The 20,989-nt window shown below is 45.6% G+C and overlaps 1 protein-coding gene across 4 annotated transcripts in view; it reads right to left on the reverse strand.

Annotated features, from left to right (window-relative positions):
• The window catches only part of LOC129480770 (supervillin), a 277,840-nt gene that overhangs the window by 17,597 nt on the left and 239,254 nt on the right, over positions 1-20,989 (reverse strand). For all 4 annotated transcript variants that reach the window (XM_063637239.1, XM_063637240.1, XM_055275028.2 and 1 more), the window contains 11 exons: positions 20,015-20,104; positions 19,842-19,928; positions 18,076-18,253; positions 15,577-15,749; positions 13,342-13,497; positions 11,904-12,040; positions 11,154-11,301; positions 10,880-11,025; positions 9,470-9,645; positions 6,406-6,550; positions 5,388-5,664 (listed from right to left, as the gene is read on the reverse strand). In XM_063637239.1, the coding sequence (XP_063493309.1) occupies positions 5,388-5,664; positions 6,406-6,550; positions 9,470-9,645; positions 10,880-11,025; positions 11,154-11,301; positions 11,904-12,040; positions 13,342-13,497; positions 15,577-15,749; positions 18,076-18,253; positions 19,842-19,928; positions 20,015-20,104 (1,713 nt within the window). The remainder of the gene's footprint in view (positions 1-5,387; positions 5,665-6,405; positions 6,551-9,469; positions 9,646-10,879; positions 11,026-11,153; positions 11,302-11,903; positions 12,041-13,341; positions 13,498-15,576; positions 15,750-18,075; positions 18,254-19,841; positions 19,929-20,014; positions 20,105-20,989) is intronic.

The raw sequence follows: 20,989 nt of genomic DNA on the forward strand, positions 1-20,989 counted from the left end.
GACTACAGGCATGCGTCACCATGCCTGGCTAATTTTTATTTTTAAAATTTTGTAGAGATAGGTCTCACTATGTTACCTAGGCTGGTCTCTAACTCCTGGCCTCAAGTGATCCTCCCACCTCAGCCTCCAAAAGTGCTGGAATTATGGGCCAAGTGGGCATTTTAGATGTTACTACAGACATCCAAATCTCTACGTGTAAGAATATGTCTCACTCTAGATTCCCTTCATTCATTCATGCATTCAACAAATATTCACTGAGCGGGGACTTCAGGATTCTGGGCTACAATGATGAACAAGACAATGATGAACTTGATGCTTGGAGCTTTTGTTCTAATAAACAAAGAGACGAGCAAGACAATTTCGGATAGTGATAAGTGCTATGAGGACAAGAGACAAGAAGGTGACGCCAGGCAGGGTCAGGGCTCATGGGACACCAGCTGAGGGAAGCCCTTTCTGAGGAGGTGGGGAGTGCAGACCTGAATGACGCTAATCTGGAAGCAGAGGCTTCTAAGCTGAGTGAGGCCAGTAGACCAAGCTCTTGACCCAAAGGCCTGGGTGTCCCAGGGAGTGAGGGTCAACACAGGAGAATGCAGCAGTTGGTGGGAACACCCACATAGGTTTGAAAGGAACGAGAATAACTGGAGTCTCTGTTTTATATCACTGCGATTTTTCCCAGCTCCAATCCCATCTCCAACATTGCAACCGTATTGAGGTTTGAAGGGAAGAATCAAACTCATTTAAGTTCTTAAAAGGTAGGGGGTCATATTTATTTGATTTTTAGCCCTTTGTTTGGTAAAGTATCTGTAACATAGGTTTCATAAATGATTCTAATAATTTCTTAAAGTATTTTGACTAAGCACAGTCTTTTGTACCATCCACTGTGGATCTGAACTGGTTAAGTTTGGGTGTTTTTGAGAGGGCAAAATAAAATAGGAACCATCAATGCCTAGATTATAAATCCCACAATTAATTTGGAAGCCACTTAATTGAAATTTCTGCTAACTTAGCAACAAAACTTTGCCCTTGAATAGCGATCCTATTCTTCAAATAGTGAACATTTGTTGCACTAAATAGATTACTGAGGAAAGATATGTTTCAAATAGATCATAAGAGTTTATAAAGATCTTGAAATCTGTTAGCACTCAAATACATTGTGTAAATACATATTCACGCTTAAATAACCAACATTACATCCTAACATTGCAAACAGACTTCAGTGTATATACCCAAAATAGAATTGTATCTCTTTTTTAACTTACTTTTATTTTAGAGACAGGGTCTTGCTCTGTTGCCCAGGTTGGAGTGCAGTGGTATGACCATAGCTCACTGCACCCCTGAATTCCTGGGCTCCAGTGATCCTCCTGCCTCAGCCTCCCAAAGTGCTGGGATTACAGGTGCATGCCACCATGCTGGGCTCATTTTTTATTTTTCTGTATAAACAGGTCTCTCACTATGTTGCCCAGGTTAGTCTTAAACACGTGGCCTTAAGTGATTTTCCCACCTCAGCTTCCCAAAACTCTGGGGTTACAAATGTGAGTCTAGAATTTTATTCCTTTAAAGATATTTTATGAAGCAAACATTTCACTAGTTTTCCTTACAGTTTTCCTGCACAGACCCAAATTTAATCCTATATGCAACTTAATTTTTCATATGTGTATTCATTTTTAATTTTGGCAATGTAAAGATTAAATTTTTAGTGGTAAGAACTGCTGGGCTATTATTTTTTTGAGACAGGGTCTCACCCTGTCGCCTGGGCTGGAATGCAGTGGCATGATCTCAGCTCACTGCAACCTCCGCCTCCCGGGTTCAAGCGATTATCCTGCCTCAGCCTCCCGAGTAGCTGGGATTATAGGTGCCCGCCACTATGACCAGGTAACTTTTTGTATTTTTAGTAGAGACGGGGGTTTCACCATGTTGGCCAGGATAGTCTCAAACTCCTGACCTCATGATTTGCCCGCCTCAGCCTCCCGAAGTGCTGGGATTACAGGCATGAGCCACCACGCCCAGCCAGCTATTCTCTTTACAACCTTGATTAGTTACCTAATTTAAAGTGTGAACATGTTACGCCACCAAGGCACTTTCAAGAATGTTTGGTGCTAGTAGTTCTATTTAGGAATAACAGAAAATACAAATATAAAAACTGTTCATGGTCAAGTATTCTTGCACCAGAGCCACCTATTTATAGGAACTAGACATCTGTCAGGCCCTGGAGGAGCCTGGCTCGGCATCCCTGGGCACCTTGAGCAGCTGTCCCCTTACCCTGCTGGGGAGCGAGTAACCCTACCCTGCAGGCACTGGGCCAGGACATTGACCCTAGCAGGCAGGCCAGCATCGGCCAAGTGGAGGCTGTACCACCTGTGCAGCTGCTGCTTTTTGCTGACCCTCTCCCAGAAGTGCACCCTGAGCTCTGACTCAGTCCTGTTTGCAGGTGTGGCCCTTGTGCGCACAAGTGATAGAGGAGTCGGACTAGTGTCACCAAGGGGCCAGAGCTTCCGCATTGGCTATGGAGTGACTGCAAGTGCCATCGGGCTGTGCCTCCCCCCTGCTGGAGGGATGGTCTGGAATCTGAATGATCCCTGCTTTAACTTAATTCTCTAAAGCTGGGCTTTTTCCAAGTTGTAAGTCTGCTGAAAAAGATGTTGGAGGTGGCTGTGAGATGGCCATTGTGTTTACTGGGAAGACATATAGAAAGGAATCATCCGGGTCAAATCATATTTCTTAGGGGCCTCCAAGTCAATAGTCCATGAAAGTCTGAACTCTTTGCTTTATTTTTAATTAATTCACTTTAACAGTTTTACTCATTCATTCATTCACAATTACTTTTTTTTTCTCATAACTAACAGCTAAAGTAAGAAAATGGCTAAATTAAACTATATCTGGTTTTATAAAACACGATTTCCCTTTTTGCATTTTAGGAACGGGCACTACAAGTGCCTTTAGTTTGTTCTTTAAAGTTCCCAGTTCCACTACTCCAAAGGTTAAGAGATCCACCCGCCCCGAAACACACTCAATTCCCTATTATTGTTGTCTTTGGTAATCAACATCAGAGATTAACACTGTACATGCCACCTCTGCACAAAAGCAAGAGCGTAAATCCATGACAGTGACTCTTTGTTATTAATTGTTATTATTATTATTTTGGGGAGATCCACGTTATCTAATCTTCAAGTTAAAAACAGTAATTACGCTGTTCCTGCCGACAATGTCAGTGATGAGTATTTCCTGCACCTACAATGTGAACACAGGCCAGGCACCTGTTAAACGTCATATATACCTGATTATAAAGTCCTGTGAGCTGAGTACTATAATCCCTATTTTCCAGGTGAGAAAACCAAGGCTCAGACAGGGTAACTTTACCCAGACCACACAGCTGGTAAGTGAGGGCCTGAGATTCTGAATCCCAGGCTGTAGGGTCCCAGTGCCTGTGACCTTCCCTCAAGGGACACAGCTCCTTATGAAAAAGGAAAGAAGCAGTTCCAATTGCTTGCTCATAAGAAATTAAGTAGATGAGAAATGCTGCTCCCTTTGGGAGGCTGAAGTGGGAGGATGGTTTGAGCCCAGGAGTTTGACACCAGCCTGGGCAACACAGTGAGACCCCATCTCTACAAAAAATAAAAAAAGTTAGCTTGATATGGTCGCACATGCCTGTAGTCCCAGCTACTTGGGAGGCTGAGGCACGAGGATGGCTTGAGCCTGGGAGGTCGAGGCTGCAGTGAGCCGAGATTCTGCCATTGCACTGCAGCTTGGAAGACAGAGTGAAACCCTGTCTCAAAAAAAAAAAAAAGAACAAAAAGAGAGAAAGAAATGTCCCTCCCATTGGGGGTCCTTGTCTGACACCCCACGACTCCCTGGAAGGAGAGGCTGGAGCTGCCTGGGCCCTGGAAGATCCCCTTCCTGCTGTTTAAGAAGCCCCTGAAGTTTGGTGTGTTCAGCGGCTCAACCTCAAGTCGCCTTGCCGCTGGTTCAACCCTGACCTGCTCCACGGTCTGGTGACTGGGATCTTCAGCCCCTCCTTGTAGCCAAACTCACGGCTCTCCACATCCTGTGCTGGAGCCCCACTCTGACTCCCTGCCCGCAAAGCAGGTTAATAGCACAGTTGGGTTTGAAAAGAGGCAGGCCTGGACTTGAGTGTCCAGCTCCACTCCCTGCTAGCTGTGTGGCTTCAGGCAGTTTCCTTGATGTTACTATCTTGTTCCTTATCTGAAAAATTAGCACCACAACAGAAAAGTCTCAGGGAGCCCAGCAGGCACTCAGCTAGAGGCAGGGTAAAGCCCCCAGCATCGTGCCCCAGGGGGCGAGGGGACCTCTGGGCCACAGCCTGGCTCTGCACAGCACACAACCCCATTGGCTGTGTACTCAGCGAGGCCCACCTGCTGGCTGTTCCTGCACCTGCTTTATGTCATTGATACCACATGCGTCTTGGAGACAGGGTCTGAAATATTTACTTGGTCCCTACAAAGTGTCTTCCATAGAGTAGGTGCTCAGGAAATGTTGTCAGCTGATGAATAGATGCATCTTGTATAAATCAGGAAAGAAATCCTGCTTCTGGGCCTGCAGTTTTCTGATCAGCAAACAGCTGCCTGTGCTTCCTGTGGCCCCGGGGGCAGGTGCACCTGCACAGCAAGGGGGCTGTAAAGAGGCAAAAATACTCTCTTCTGAGTTTAAATCACAGACCTGTGACCTGCATATTCTCCTAAATGGGAAGGGGTGAGGAGCGCTGTGGGAAAGGCTCCTCCTTGGCAAGGAAAGGGATGATTTCTCCAGAGTTCACCGGACTCCCCCTTTCCCCAGCGCCAAGCGTCTAGGTGAGTGTTTTGCAATGGGGTCTGTCACCATCAGGAACCGAGGAGAGTTTAGAGTCTGCATTTACTACACCAGACCCACAAAGCACCACCCATACTCTCAGTCTCGGGAGAAACAGCCTCTTTCATTTTTCAAATAAATTTTCTGTGCATGTATTTACTATAATGTTACAGCACCATTTGGCTCCAGCTTTAAATCACGAAAATATGCTGTACTTAACGACTTTAATTGAAGCAGCACACAGCCACATGGGGAATATCACTTAGAGGCCAATCATCTCTTTCCCAGAAAAGCTCTGGGGATAGGGGCAGGGGAGGGAGAGAGGGAGCTGAGATGCCTTGACGTGCAAGTTCAATTTCTACAGGTGAACACCAGTGGCCTCGGCAATGCTAGGTTGTTAGGAATTCAGCCTTACTTCTTTTCATCTCTGTGGTTTACTAGGCGGCTCTCAAAGGCGCATGACAGCAGTGCCCCACTGCACGCACGCAGCAGAAGGCACGACAGGGTTCATCGGAGAAGCTGGCTCGCGCAGGGCTGCCAGGCCAGCCTCTTTCAGCTGGAAAAAACCATAAGTGCTCACTAACCTGCCGTGCTCACCATGAACTTCCACTTGACCACATAGGCATCCCCCTCGTGGAACTGCCCAATGCTTTGTTTGGGGAGCCTGCTATAGTCGAATTCTAGGATGTGCCAGACATCCACAGAGACGCTGGTGATCTCAAACTGCCTCCTGTCGTGTCCTTCCACCAGGCCATAGCCACGGCCGACGTTCACCCCATCCAGGATGGTGCCTGCTGTCGTCTGGGGCATGGACACCATCCGTGTCACATCGTATGGCTTGACATCGGCCCTGGGGTCTTCCTACAGGGGCACATGAAGACATCAGTTCAGTTGCCTGTTTCCGCAGCTATTCCTTGTCATGCTCAATGCTGCTTCAGCTGTTCATGGGACAGCATAAAAATACAGCTTCCACACTCTGTCTCAGGATGTTTAACTGCAGCAAGGGAAAGGCTGCATTTCCAGAAAGACTCTGGGAGGTCTGAACACCCATGGCCACAACAGCACATGGACGCCTGAGACTCTTCACTTCCCAGAGTTAGATTAGAATTGGAGGCCTGTCTGCTGTTCTACTAGTGAATCCTGGGAAGGCTTCCTAGCTTTAAGGGTGTATGTGTGGCTGTGTGTGTGTGTGTGTCTGTGTGTCCACGGTTTTTTTTTTTTTAATTAAAGTATTTTAGTTGACACATTATTATGGGTATGATTTGATGTGTTGATACATGCATCTGTTTCATGGGGAAGGGGGTGTGGGAAGGAGACGGGACAGGGAGGACAGGGAGATGTTGGCCAACGGGTACAAAATGACAACAGAGAGGAGGAATGAGCTCTGGTTTTCTCCTGCGCAGTGGGGTGACTGTTTTCCAATACTGTATTGCAGATTTCAAAATAGCTAGAAGAGAAGATTTGAATGTTCTCACCACAAAGAAATGATACATCTGAGGTGATGGCCATGCGAACTATCCTGATTTGATCATTTTACATCAAGGCTACTTTTGTTGGGACCCGAACCAAGCCCCAAGGTTTGAGACTCAGTCGCCGGAATACCTTGTGCTGGGCAAGTTCCCCGGGGTTCTTCTCATTCGGTCTCTTCAGTTCCGTCCAATCCAGAAACTTCTCTTTGAACAAAATTGTCTCATTGTGTTCAGTAAGTCTCCCAAATATCGCCCAGTCGGGCCGCCCCTGTCCTTTTCTGCAGGGTGGGAGGGGGGTTGGGAGAACAGACAAGAAAAGAACCAAGATTAAGCCAAGCTTAAACAAAGGAATCTGAAACACATGCGGCTACCGGAAAAAACCTCGAAGAACTTAAGTACATATAAAACAAATGGTTTATTTTCCTGCATTTTACCAAATAATGACATTTTGTTATTTTAGTCTGAAGTCTTGCAAAGCTTTGTGTCCATAGAGTTTTTGATGTGCCTGAATGTGACATGAACTACGTCAGGACTAGACTTTTCTTACATTCTAGCAAGTTTTTTTTTCTTTTTTTGAGATAAGGTCTTGCTCTGTTGCCCAGGCTGAAGTGCAGTTGCACAATCTATAGCTCCCTGCAGCCTCGAACTCCTGGGCTGGAGTGATCCTCCTGCTCAGCTTTGCAAATAGCTGGAACTGCAGGTGTGTGCCACCATGCCTAGCTAACTTTTGTATTTTTTTCAATATGAGACAGGGGTCTCGCTATGTTGCCCAGGCTGGTCTTGAACTCCTGGCCTTAAGTGATCCTTCCTTCTCAGTCTCCCAAAGTGCTGGGACTACAGGTGTGGGCCACATTCTAGCAAATTCTTGTCTTTGGGATACCCTGGGGTGGCACGCTGGGTGGGGATTTTGGCAAGGGCAGGAGCTGAGGGAAAACTTTACTTGTCTACTTTAGCCGCCCAGTCACCTGCAGAGGCTTACCAAGTTGCCCCTCCAATTAATTAATAGTCGTAGGGAAGAGGTAGCTCCCTCCTCAATTCTCTACTATTTTATTTCATGTTACAACAAAGCTCTCCAGAGTACAGAGATTCTCCCGTCACTAAAATGAACACTCTTTCACAGATCTTGAAGTGCCTTTTTGTGCACTTATTTCTAGGCCACTGTCCAGGGCAGCAGGCAAGGAGAGCACAGAGAGATAGGAAAGAAAACGGCACAGCTCCACCCAGAGGTCTTGTGTGGCCTTAGGATTTCAGAATTTATGCTGACCCCAAGAACACAGGTATTTTAGATAAAGGTAGAGCTGAGAAGATACACGTGCTGCGGAGGGCGTAGCCCTGGAATAATAAGCACGATCTCTCATCCCTCCAGATCCATCTTAGGTTGTGGATCTGGCCCGGGATGCAGCCATCCCTTAGAGCAACCCGCCCTGCTGTTCGTGCCCTGCTATGCTACTGCCTCAGTCGCTTCCTGCGTGGTCAAGACCACAGCTGCTGATGTCACAGCTGAGGCACATCAAAAAGGCTGCCTGATTCAAAGAAAGCTGCCAGATAAATCACAGAGCACAGACACTTCTACCTCATGCTCTTGTGGGACTTTAGGAATCAAACAGAAGCACCTATGGAAAATGCACGGCCGTCTTGAAAGGCTGTGGTCTTTATCAGAAAATATCTGAATGACTGTCTCTTATGTCAGTCCTACTCTGCAGGCTTGCTAAGATGATGATTGAAAGGGCTCTTGGTTTCTGCTTTAGAATCTGACATTTATGTTTTGAAGCGTTGTGAGCAAGCGATGTGGCAGATTGCAGGGTGAGGTGGACAAACCTGGGCCAGGAGCCAGGGGTTTCTCTACCCCCTTCCCTGACTTACAGCTGGAACTGGGCTCAGTGGTTTCAGCCTCATTTGCTAAGAAGGGCTGGGTATGTAATCCTGGCTGCATCTTAAAATCCCTGGGAGCTTTTAAGACATATTGACACATAAGCTGTAACTCACATGAATCGAAAACACATCTCTGGGGCTGGGCTGAGCAAATGCCTTTTTTTAAAGGCCCCTCAGGTGATTCTGTCTCAGAGATGTTGAAAACCAGTGGGTTAGGAGCTCAGTCATCTACTTTCAGATCTGTGATTATGCCACTATTAAATACAGTTGGCCATCACATAGATTTTGTGCTTTAGCTTGTTCTTTTTTCCTTTGCTATACCAAATAAAATCTTCTGAGCTGTAGTTCCAGTCCTTAAAATAATGGTTGTTACCATACTGAGGTTAAACATTAGTGCATTTGCTTAAAAAAGACTTTAAAACTTATCACACTGCCATAATTTTTAATGGTTTCTATAACGATTAATTAATGAGAAAATCAGTAATTGGATTTTAAAGCAGGAAACTAGGCAGGAAAGTTGAAATTCATAGACCAATTCAATGGAAAACATTAAAATGTATTGGGTGATGCCCAATATTCTATGCTGTTTGGTGGTTCACTGGTTTCTAATCTATTATAACGGCACCCATAGTTAAAAATCACTAGTTTTTTTTTTTTTTGGTCTGATAATTGAAAAAACAACAACAATCCTTTGCACGTAGGAATTCATTCTTCCAAAATCATAATTTCCGACTTTGCACATATTCTATTGAATTGCAAAAATGACTTTAAAGAATCTAGTGCATGCAGTGAATATTACAATTGCAATCATTATTTTAACACCATCTCCTCCCCCTCTTCCCTTCCCAAAAGGTATAAAGACATAAACATCATCTTCTGCCAAATAAATCCTGGAATTCGAGGGTGATGCTGGGAAGGTATGAAATTAGAAGGAGGCATGTTGCTTTTGCACCTTCACATCAATGGCTGAATTCCAGACCCGGGAAGCCTTTCAGATCCGCATGTAATTTGTTTAAACAATTGCTGTTCATCTGCCACAGCAGCACCTGGAATGCCGCAGGGGGGATCTTGCAGCATTTCTTGCTCTCTTCAATAAATCAACTATAACAAACCTCTTCCAGAAGACTACGACATCCATATTTCCACAATAGTTATATAAAAGTTAAAGAACTGTTCCTTTTGTGAATATTCACAGTCCACTGCATATAATCGTTTATGAAAACTGAACCCTATAAAGAGTGAGAGTAGAGGACTGTGGTGAGAACAGAGGGATCAAAGGGAATCAGCTCGCTCAGGGAGCCGTCCCTAGGCGGCAGCAGGAGTACCTGGGGATAAGCGGATTGCATTCTCCAGGATCCAGGGGATTGATGTCACAGTTCTCATAGTCAAAGGTTCCATTCCATAAGTGCTTTGCCAGCTGAAATGCTATTTTTCGTTGTGCTAACGTGACTTCTTTCCCATGCCATACATAAACTTCACTACCAAAATCAAACACCAGTACCTGGGAGAAATGGCACAAAAGAATTTGTTAACTTCAAGAACGTGCAACAGTTGAATCAGGTGCAACAGGGTCTCTGTTGACAGTGAGTCAAACGGAGGAAGACAGAAATCCTAATGGGGCGACCAGCACAGACACAAAAAGGCCAGGAGATCTCAGCTGGCACTGCCCCACCGAGCCAGCCTCTGCAATCCCAGTGTCCTAAGTGGACAAGACAATGTTCCCTCCTCTGAACTCTCAACCTGCTTACAACTTGCGATTCACAAGAATTCTTTAAGCACATCTTCCTGTCGACTTCCTCCCTCTCTCCCCTGTTCCTCCCCCTCTCATGTGCTCATTCATTCACTTAATATATACACAGAGGCCAATTCATATATGCCAGGCACTCGTGGTCCAATGGTGTCTTCTCTCCTGTACACAATTCCAAGATCCTTAAGGGCAGGGATCAGATCATAGCAATACACACAGGAGGGGTTGATTACTAAGTGTTTGCTGAATGAATACATGAATGTAATGCTATTTCTTATTTTCATGGTTCATTTTATTCTTTCTCTTAGAATGATTTCTCCCTTCACTTCCAGCAATTCAAATTTTGCTTAACTCTAAACTAGGCTCAATTTCACTTTCTGTGTAAAATTATTCCTGAAGATTTATTTTTCTGTGACTTTTCCCTCATGTAAATGCCCATACATGTCACACAGTCAACCTTGCTCCAGATTACATTCCTTCTAATACTCTTCTGCCTAATTAAACTTAAGGGCCTGTGTGTCTTTCACTTTCTCAACACTTAGCATGCTTAATGGTACTGGAAATGTATGTAATTAATAAATATTTACTGCTAAGACAGGACAAAAACAGCACATTAATTGGGAAATCCATAAGTTTTATATACATGCATCTAGTGTTCCTCAAATTTAAGGACTTAAAAATATTTTATTATAATGTTTATGCAAAATGCAAAAGATGGGGCTAAGAAGTATTTGTATTTTGCCTAAGATATAAAAGCCTTCAATGATCCATGCCACCTCTAAATTATATTCTGGATTCCATACTAGCATTTAAGATACCAGTAATGGTTTGAAATCACAAATATCCTTTAAAAAGCTGTAAATGTTCTACAGTGGGTACTGACACTGGCTAACCTTTATTGGGCACTTACTCTCTAATTTATTGGGCAGCCTGTGCTGAGTGCTTTCAATGTGCTTTCTCACCGAAGGGCAGAGCTCATGGACTGTACCTCTTTGGGTTGCAGAAGGGAGCACTTTGGAATTTTCCCCCAGTAGTCGTCATCAGGAACAAGTTTGTCATCCATGAGACGGTAAATGCAGTTAGTTTCTATTATGGCTGCTTCATAGAGTTCATCTTCTTTTGGGTCTCCAGCAGCTTGGGGATAAGAACAACAGGAGAGCATCACATTTTACATTGCAAAGTAGCTGGTTTAGAAGAATGAGCTAAGGGAGAAGAAAGGAGATTCAAGTCTTGTCAATCTCTGAAGTACAATGAAGTCTTACACTGGTAACTGGTTTGGCCACCCAGAAGCTTCCAGAAGTCTTTGGCTGCATGAGTATGTGTATTAATTCCTTCTTCAATGGTTTGGATATAAGTAGCTCTACAACCAAGTTCCCTCTTTGTCTGAATTAAAGTTGCAAGTTCTGAGGCCTAAAAAAGAAAGGAACACAATTACCTGGGTAGAAAAGCCCTTGACTAGACCCGGTGGCAAATGTCAAAACTAGAGGGAGAAACAGTGTGTGCCTGCAAGGAAAGCCTTGTGACCACGGGTGTGGGTGGATGCTGGTTACTGGGTATTTTCAATGACCTCAAGAAAACGTAACTGAAAGACCAGGGAGTATCAATTCTTTAGAGCAATAGTTCTTCATCTTCAATAGGTCACATGTGATGCTTTTAAAAAACACTATTCTTTGGGCTTTACCCCATGACAGTCTCATTCAATAGGTCTATGGCAGAACTTCACAGCTACCTGGGATAAAGGACTTTAAAGTGGGGCCACTTCCTTTTTTACACAGGAGTAGGAAGGAACCCAGGACCTAAACACTGGGGTGTAGGTCATAGTCCTAAAGCATCCCATTTAAACATGTAATGAAGGCTTGAGAGACATTCAGGAAAAGAAATCCTGCCTATCCCTTCTCACTTGAATGCAACACCTGGCGTTTGAGAAGCTTTGTGACTGACGCCAGGAAGAACACTCCACCGGTGTGTAAAGGAGATGTTAGCTGAAGCATTTTTATTTTTCAGGTACCAACCTTCGCCTTTTCTATGACGTTTGCAAACTCTCCTACCCACAGGAAGCAGCAGTTGGGGGAGAGCAGGAGGAAGCAGTCCCCACTGTTGAGCGCCGAAGCTCGAGGTTCCACCAGCCTGGTCTGCACGTGTCTTCTTCCTGAACACGAGGCAGACAGTCACCGTCTTTCCAGACAGAACGGGGATAGGACGCACCCCACATCAGAAGCATCCCTGCTGTGGACGCTTTCATTTCTAGAGTCTTGTCTGGCTAATAAGAGTTCCCATGGCCCAGAGTGGCAGCAGGGGGATTTAGAAAGGGCATGATGATGGCACTAGCGGCTGCTTCTGTGGTTGATGCTTTCCCAAGTGTCACCCGCTTCTCAGGACCATCATCAGTGTCATGTGCGTGGGTTAATGAAGGCTCCCCCTTCCAGGGAGATGAGCACACGGGCTCCTTTTCTCTCCTTCACTCTTCTCCCGGGGCCTTTCTCTCCCCTGGCCACCTCGTGCACCCAATTACATCTGTGGCCCAGGCAAGGGAAGCCATGCCTTCAGGAAGGGTCGGATCTTCCCCTGGGGAGTTTCCACTATGAACCCTAAGGGCCTCTCGACAGGAAGGACAGAGCCACTGCCTTCTGTGGCTTTCAACACCTTCTCCTAAATATTTATTGATTTTGAGCTTTCCACAATTAAACTGATCATGTAGACTCCGAGTTAGGACTCAGGACAGAGATCGGTTATTTGAGCTTGTCACTAGTCTTTTTAAATACACACAATAGGATAGTGGTTACACAGAAACATGCAGGAAACCCTCCTGGAGGGAGAGGATATTTCCTCCATTCTCATCTCAAGGATTCATCTATACAGTGGTCACCAGGAGGCAGCTGAGTCTCTTTCCTCATGGCCCAGAGCCCCCTTGGTTCATCTTTGGAATCTCCCTTGCTACAGACAGGAAGGGCACTGGAGTGGAATGCAGGTGGGCTTCAACTGCGTCGGCCTTCCCTTGATTCCTTTTCCAAGCTGTGTCTTCCTCCCTGGTTCTGTACTGACTTGGGGAGAACTGGGCAGGGAGCAGCGAGCCCCTCTGATGACGTAGGGCACCTATGGTAACTGCATGGATGTGTGGCTGCTTCGTGGGGCACGGGGCGCCAGGAGTAAAAGCTGGGATTCTGGAGTGGGGGGACCTGGGTTCGAATCCAGCTCTGCCAACCAGTAGCTGCTGGGACTCCAGACACATTCCTGCCTCTGGAAGCCATGGTGGGCAGAATACTTCCTATGTCATGCGATTTGGGGAAGCTTGAGAGACACGAGGTTGCATAGCAAGGAACACACAACAAGTTCTCAAAAAGCGTGTGTTCCTTTCCTGGCACAGGCGATGAATTACAGAGTCAGGACTCCGTATGGGACCAGACAGAAACCACGGGCCCTGAGTCACCATGCCAGGCTGCTCTGAAATACCTTTAATCTGCAACAGCATCAGCCTCTTGTAGGGCACAGCGCTGTTGTTAGAGTTCTGTTCCGTCAGGTTGACGCTCCGCAAGCTGACGTTGCTGAAGTTTTCTTTACTAGCCAAACCCGCCAGGGTGACTTCTGAGAAGTTGGAGTTGGAAGACACTGGGCGGGTTGAATAAGGAAACACAACACAGGAGGTTCAGTTACAATGACAATGTTTACAGTCAGAAATTATTCATAACGGACTCAACACCTTTGTCTTTTCAAGTTAATCCCGAGAGGGGAAACATACTCAAGTTTGATTAAATGTGCGATTCAATGCTTAACCACTGTGTTAAGAATTAGGTACAGCACTTAAAATATAAACTGCTTGTTGACAAGTGTCACATCGCGCTGTGCAGAGGGACAAGAACTGAGTGATGATGTGGACCAGCTACTTCAGCAGAAAACCAGGAGCTGGATTCACTTGTTGCAATTCCACTGAAAGCTGTTCTAAATCCTAACAACTTTCAGATGCCCAAATGTATGGATGCCAGATGACTATTAGACAGCTTTCACCAAAAGCCTTTATACATAAAGAAAACAAAAAAGTAGACACTCTGTAAGGGATGATTAGGTTCTAATCTTTATCTGAAGGCAAAGTGATCAGCCAGATGATACCTTGAGGTCTTCTGCTCTTAGAGTGAAGACTGTAGTTATAAGATGGGTTTTCACTGCAAAACAGCAAACATCTATAGACTGGTCAGTCATCACTAATCCAACCCCTGAGCCCCCAAAAGTGGAGGCAGAGGAAACGTATGTAAAATCTGTGCCAACATTTATTTCTCCAACTTATTGTTTTAAGAATGCATATGCTGGAGAGAAATTCAGAAATTTATTTCACTGGGATTAGGTTTGAAGACATATAACACCACTTGTCAATTCGTTATGGTGTTGTGGTTTTTAAATATACTTTTTTGTTGTTGTTGTTGAGAAAGGGTGTGGCTCTGTCGCCCAGCCTGGAGTGCAGTGGTGCAATCATGGCTCACTGCAGCCTTGACCTCCCAGGGTTAAGTGAGCCTCCCACCTCAGCCTCCTGAGTAGCTGGGACCCCAGGTGAGTGCCACCACACCTGGCTAATTTTTTTTATTTTTTGTAGAGATGAAGTCTTGCTATGTTTCCCAGGCTGGTCTCAGACTCCTGGGCTGAAGTGATCCTCCTGCCTCTACCTCCTGAAGTGCTGGGATTACAAGCATGAGCCACCATGCCCAGTCTGAAATATACTTTCTTAGTAAACCAGTTATAACGAAAAGACTCAACCACTTCATCTAAATACTATATTTCTAAGAAAAACATTAGGAAATAGGTCTATGAGTGTTATGGGAAAATGAAAGTTATAGCAAGATTATTCCAAAAATCAAGATTATGCATGCTATCACCTCAAACCAAGAAAATCACTGTTTCAGAATGATGGAACCCCACATGACTGGGCAGATGACAGCAGTGTGGCTCAGCCTACAGTGAGACTGAGAGTCTGGAGCCCATCTCCTCGCCTCCATTCATCACCCGCGCCAGCTCCCCCTGCTCCCACCAGCCCACATCCCAACTCCGAGAAGCTCAGGGTCCTACCAAGAACGATCTGAAAAGCACTGGGATTTGTGTTAATTAATAATATAAAAATCTAGGATTAGATACTCCAGTGATTTGAAGTGTTTTACTATGAGACCAAACGACTCTTTTACTATAAGAGATCAAACGACTAATAAGATTAAATGAAGAATGTGTGTTCAGGATCTACAGAGCTGAAAATGGCTGAATTACCATACTAAGAAATATCCATCTCTTCTAACTTCCAGAAAAAAACTCAACAAAACAGGGTAATTTGTAACCAGGTGCGGTGGCTTGTGCCTGTAATCCCAGTACTTTGGGAGATCAAGGTGGGAGGACTGTTTGAGGCCAGAGAGTTTGAGATGAGCCTGGGCAATATGATGAGACCCCAGTCTTTAAAAACAAAAAACCAAACCCCAGGATAATCTGAAATAACCAATTGAACAGGTGATACACACTGTGAGAATTTCCATGAAAAATCTTTGAAGTCTAGGTAAGCGTGCACACGTAGGTGCAAACTTGCTCCTTTTTACTTCATGAGGGTCTTCTGAGCACCATTAATGGCCTTCACAAGGCAGAAAACCAAGCAATGAGTAAAGCATCGGAAGAAGCCATTCCCAAACACAGAAGCAGGGTGGGGGTTCAAATACTCACTCTTTTCTACTTTCATCCGCTTTGACTCCATGAAGGCAACGTTTAATCTCTGCTCAGTGTATTCCTGAAGGAGATCTTCTCTTGCCGCCAGCATTTTCAGAGGGTTTTTGGAGGCCTGAACCCGGCGCTTGGGCCTAACTGCCCGCTTGTGCTCGGCCACGGAAGACGTCAATCTGCGGATGGAAGCAGAGTCGCGGTCCCAGTCTGTGCCACCACCACACCTAGATGACCTGGGGGTCTCGGACTCCACAGTGTATTTCCTGATTTTGTTACAAATCTTGCAACTCCTCCTCCCACCGCCACTCCCCTGACACGGAGTCGTAGATTCTTGGAGATGGAAGAGGGATGCAAGCCCACTGAGTTCAAATCTCAGCCACGCCCGGACGCCCCACTCATGCCCCTTGGTCTCCGCCTGGGAGGGTGTGGAGTACTTCTGGGCAGCTCATGGCTCTGCTAGACAGCTCTAGGGTTTAGGGAGCTCTTCCATCTCCTTACCGCACCCATGCACACGTCCTAATTCTCGCTTTGGAATCATACACCCATGTCTACTTGTCCGTCTCCGGCAAGCCCTTCGGGAATTTGCAGACCACGGCTCCTTGACGTAATCCTCTTCGCTCAGACTAAACTTTCTCCCTATGCAATAGCTTTCAGTCCCCTTACTGACCCTCCATGACTAGCTTCCACTCAACTCACTGCCCCCCTCTGAAAAATAACCACTTTTTGGAAGAATATATTGAAATAAAATAGGCCCGCAACCATCTGTGACCACCCCACATTCTCACAGCTCTTTGGGGTGGAAAACCAGACTAGGCGAGGTGAGCAGACTGAGCGAAGCGATCTCTCAACAGACTCCTGCTGCCACCCTCCACCTCCAGCTGCGCGGGCCTCTGTGCCCAAAAGGCGTCTTTACGTACCATGGTGTCATATGTATGTGTCAATGTTTAAATTATGATATACAACTATTTAAACAGTGACATTGTGTCGGCGGAAGATTGAGAAATGGTTAAACCGCTATGTATGCAAATACCCAAAATACTATTTTGAAGTAGAAAATGGCAAAGGGCTCATTTTTTAAGGTAGGAAATTAAAACATGCAAACTGAAACAAATTGAGCAAACTGGAATATGCAACGAATTTATCCGGAGCAGCTTGTAGAAAATGATGATACGTCACTCTGACAATGTCGCAGTTAAGACCAGAAGGATGTGGTGGACTGCCGTGGGTGGAGCCTGTCTAGCGTGTCTCCCTCTGCTTCTGGTAATAGCATCTGGATTTTCCTTTGGGGAAACCACCTCATTGCGCCCCCACCGTGGCTCTAGAGGAGACCCAGAGACCCGCCTTTACCCAGTCGGCATCTTCTATCCCATTGGCCACAGTGACTGGTTTGGGGATGGACACGGGCTCAAGTTGAAGCCAGAAAATCAAACCTGGAACTTCTGCTGGGACTACTGGGAAGAGAAGCTACCAGTGGTGGGCTGGCCAGGGAGGCAGCCTTGTGACTCCAGAGCTGGGGTGTCCATCTGCCGCCACGCCACTGCCTGACGGAGAGTGAGGCCAGCCCAAAGGAAAACAGCCAAAACAGACTGTGTTCTGAGGGGCCTCTAGAACCTGAGACCGCATCTGCACTGTTCAGCGAGTGACCCAGTAAACCCCTCCGCACTGTTCAGCGACTGACCCAGTAAACCCCTCCGCACTGTGCAGCGACTGACCCAGTAAACCCCTCCGCACTGTGCAGCGACTGAGCCGGTAAAACCCCTCCGCACGGTTCACAGAGTGAGTCGGTTTAAAAACTCCTCCGCACAGTTCAGAGAGTGAGTCGGCTTAAAAACCCTCCGCACTGTGCAGCGACTGAGCCAGTAAACCCCTACGCACTTTTCTTTTTGCTGAAATGAGTTCGAGTTGGGATCTTTTTCTTGGCACTTGGAATTGACGGACTCCTAATACCATAATCACTTTTCCTAGTTGGTTTAGTCATGTTCCCCTGGGAAGAGAAACCCTTAGACATCAATGAGAAAACCTGCAGATCTATTGATTTTATAAATGATTGGAAGCTAAGTAACATGCCTTACTGATTTTCTAGTTAGCTGTACTAATATGAGCCCATCTCATCCAAATATTTTGCAAAATTATGAGCAAGAATTCAATATGTCAAATGAAAGACAGGCGTTGAACTCTCTAAGTGGCATAAACCTAAAAACTGCAAAACAATATTCAAGTTATGTGAAAAATCCAGTGACGCCCTCTTTATGACACAGGACAAGCATATGTGGCCCACGCAGTCTGCCTGCATGCACATCTGGTCTGCATGTTTTATCTGCTGCGAGGCTCCGTGCCCCTGGCTCCTGCAACACCGTGCCCTGGCTCTAGAATACTAACACCCCTGTGATGGAGTTAGAAGGAGAAGGAGGCCACACTGGGGGAAGAGCCTCATGGATGTGCCCTGTGCAGGCGAAGGAAGCCCTTCTCAGTGGAGGAAAGACGGAGACCCAAATAACTCACTTGGGTGCATAAGGATCGAAAATGACATCGAAGTCCTCGTCCAGCTCCACAGGACTTCTCGGCATATTATAATCCACGCTGCGGTAAAATTTGGCAAAGGTTTCATCATCATCCGGCTTCATCACCTCCTTCACGGATTTGCCGGTGACAGTGAGCACCGTTTCGTGCATCCCGCCAACTGTCAACAAACAAGCAAAAGATGTAAGAGTTTTATAAAAACAAGGATTCCAATTATGCTTCACAATAGTTTAAAAATTCTATTTCCTCCTAAGTTCCAGAAGTGGAAGAAACACGGTTGTGATATACAGGGTCCTGCGGTTGCTTCCCAGGCCCTTACTTAATCTCTGACGTAAGGACTTCCCACCTGAACAAATCTGCAGTAAGACGGGAGAGAGGGAAGCTGACCATACTGCACACACGAGCCCACTGAACGCTTCTGAACCTGCCCTTGCTTCTGTTGAGGGTAGGTGAACCAGCCTCAGCCTCATTCTACATGAAGGGTTGGCAAACTTCTGAAAAGGGCCAGCCAGTAAACATTTTAGGCTTTGCATGGGGAGGGGCGACATGGGGCCTGTGTTGCAACAACTCAGTTCTGCTGTCTTAATGCAAAAGCTATTGACAATAGTTCACAAATGGGCATGGATATGTTTCAATAAAACTTTATTTACAAAAACAGGGCTGGGCATGGCGGCTCACGCTTATAATCTCAGCACTTTGGAAGGCTGAGGCTGGGGGATCGCTTGAGCACAGGAGTTCAGCCTGAGCAACATGGTGGGACTCCATCTCTACAAAAACAGAAAAAAGATTAGCCAGGCTTGGTGGTGCATGCCCATAGTCCCACCTACTTGGGAGCCTGAGGTGGGAGGATTGCTTGAGTCCAGGAGTTCAAGGCTGCAGTGAGCTATGATGGCACCACTGCACTCCAGCCTGGGTGACAGAGCAAGACCCTGTCTCTAAAAAACAAACAAGAGAAAACAAAAGCAGGTGGGCAGCTGGATTTGGCAGTGGCCATCGCTTGCTGACCCACGGGCTAGATCACTTCTCCATGTGTGTAATAAATGCTTTGCTAATTGGCATTCCTTGCCTAGCGAGTTCAGTGATTATATTACACTTTTATATTTCTGTTCAGTGGTGGTTGTATTATTTTCAACCTTTTAGTGGTCACTGTCAATAGCAGGGACTCCCAGCGCCTAGTATTGGATAAGTTTCCAGGATTGGACATTTTAATCAAGAGATAAAAGGCTGTTTTTGCATATTGCTCTTTTATTTGGTATACCTCATTGACTTTTATATTGAAACATTTATTTCAATATTCATTTGCCATAATTTTCTTTTAGAAATCGTTTGTGATTATATGAAATAATATTAGCTTTTACCTTATTGGAAATTGAGAACATACAATTTAAAGTTCACCAAGCCCAAGATCACGTTGATTTTGCCGACATATAATAATCTGCTTTCAGAGTTATAAGCAAAATCACTCAGTTCACAATTCCAATTGGATTACATCCCAAGGGTTTAGATTCAAGAAAAAAATGTATTATTGGAAGTCCCCAATTTAGTACGTGATCAAGTGAATCAGGGCTTGTTAATCTAATCAGTGTTGACCAAAACTTCATTTTTTGAAGATAACAACAAAGACAGTGATTACAGTATGAATTAGTAAAGCCATAATAGAAAGAAAACAATTTAGCTGAGGAAGAAAAGCAATCAGAATTAGGATTTAGAGATTCTGAGAGCAAAGCCTTCTGGCTTCCAGTAGGTACCTTTGTTATTCAGCCTTCTTAGAAAGGTTTCCAGCCTGTCCAACTTCAGGTCCGATTCTAACTGCATATCTGGTCTGGCTTCGATATCTAGGCAAGCAGAAACTGTCAGTGAGACTGCATCACTAAGGCCTCTTCTGATTACACTTGGTGTGGCCGGGGCCTTGGCGACTTACCTTCCAGGGGTTTGGAAACGGGTGTGGTGCCTCTTGTTTTACTGCAAATGGGTGAGGCTACTGGGGTTATGGCAGTAGGTGACGCCAAACCTGTGGAACACACAGACAAGCTACTGAGCATCTCAGCGTCACTTCTGGAAATCTCCGGGACCCTGACGGATCTCCAGGAGTCCCAGGGTAGACAGCACAACATATAATAATTTATACACATGCAGGCACACACACACACACACACACACACATTTCACAGGTACCGCGACTGTGGGACAACCAACTGCAAACGTAGACCGGATTTTATTATTTCCAAGGATTGCAGTGGCTGACAAGCCGATATTCCAAAATGAATGGTGAAGAAGTGGGAAAACATGTCCATGACACGTTAACTTGGGTGAATGCAGCTGTGAGTTCTGAGGCCCTTTGGAGATGGTGGGGGCAGCTGAGAGTGCATTGGTGCCATCTGCAGAATGAGCTGTGTCACACTCGCCAGCAATTGGCCCCCAGCACTGGAGCTCTCCTCCAGGCTGAGGGGAGGGAGGGACAGTGGCCTTGGGGACATGACAAAGACAGTAACCCAAGGAGGGCCAACCTTTCAGAAGAAACCACAGACCAGGGCAGGTCTGGACCGACTGTGCGTGTTGGAAGGTCCTGTCCATCTCCCGTGTGGGCAGAGACAGGAAATGCTTTTCCTCGTCTATTTACTGAGACGCAAGGTGGGAATCTTTAAAAGGGCAAGTGGTGAGAGACATATGAAAGGGAAAGGGAGGAATTCCAGCATGGAGAAAGTATCCAGCTGGAAGAAGAAAACTTAGTAAAGAGAAGGATGAGTATTGCTTACCTAACCTAAGTGGAAGGCATTGGAAAGAAAACTGATTAGTGCATTTAAAAAAAACAAAATGAGATGTGAATGTTCTCTGTACTCATTTGTAATAAATGTGAAATCCTTAGATGACATTGCCACTTAGATGACAATGCATC

Source organism: Symphalangus syndactylus, chromosome 4 (assembly GCF_028878055.3).
Source record: "Symphalangus syndactylus isolate Jambi chromosome 4, NHGRI_mSymSyn1-v2.1_pri, whole genome shotgun sequence".
In the NCBI taxonomy this organism is placed as follows: Eukaryota; Metazoa; Chordata; class Mammalia; order Primates; family Hylobatidae; genus Symphalangus; species Symphalangus syndactylus.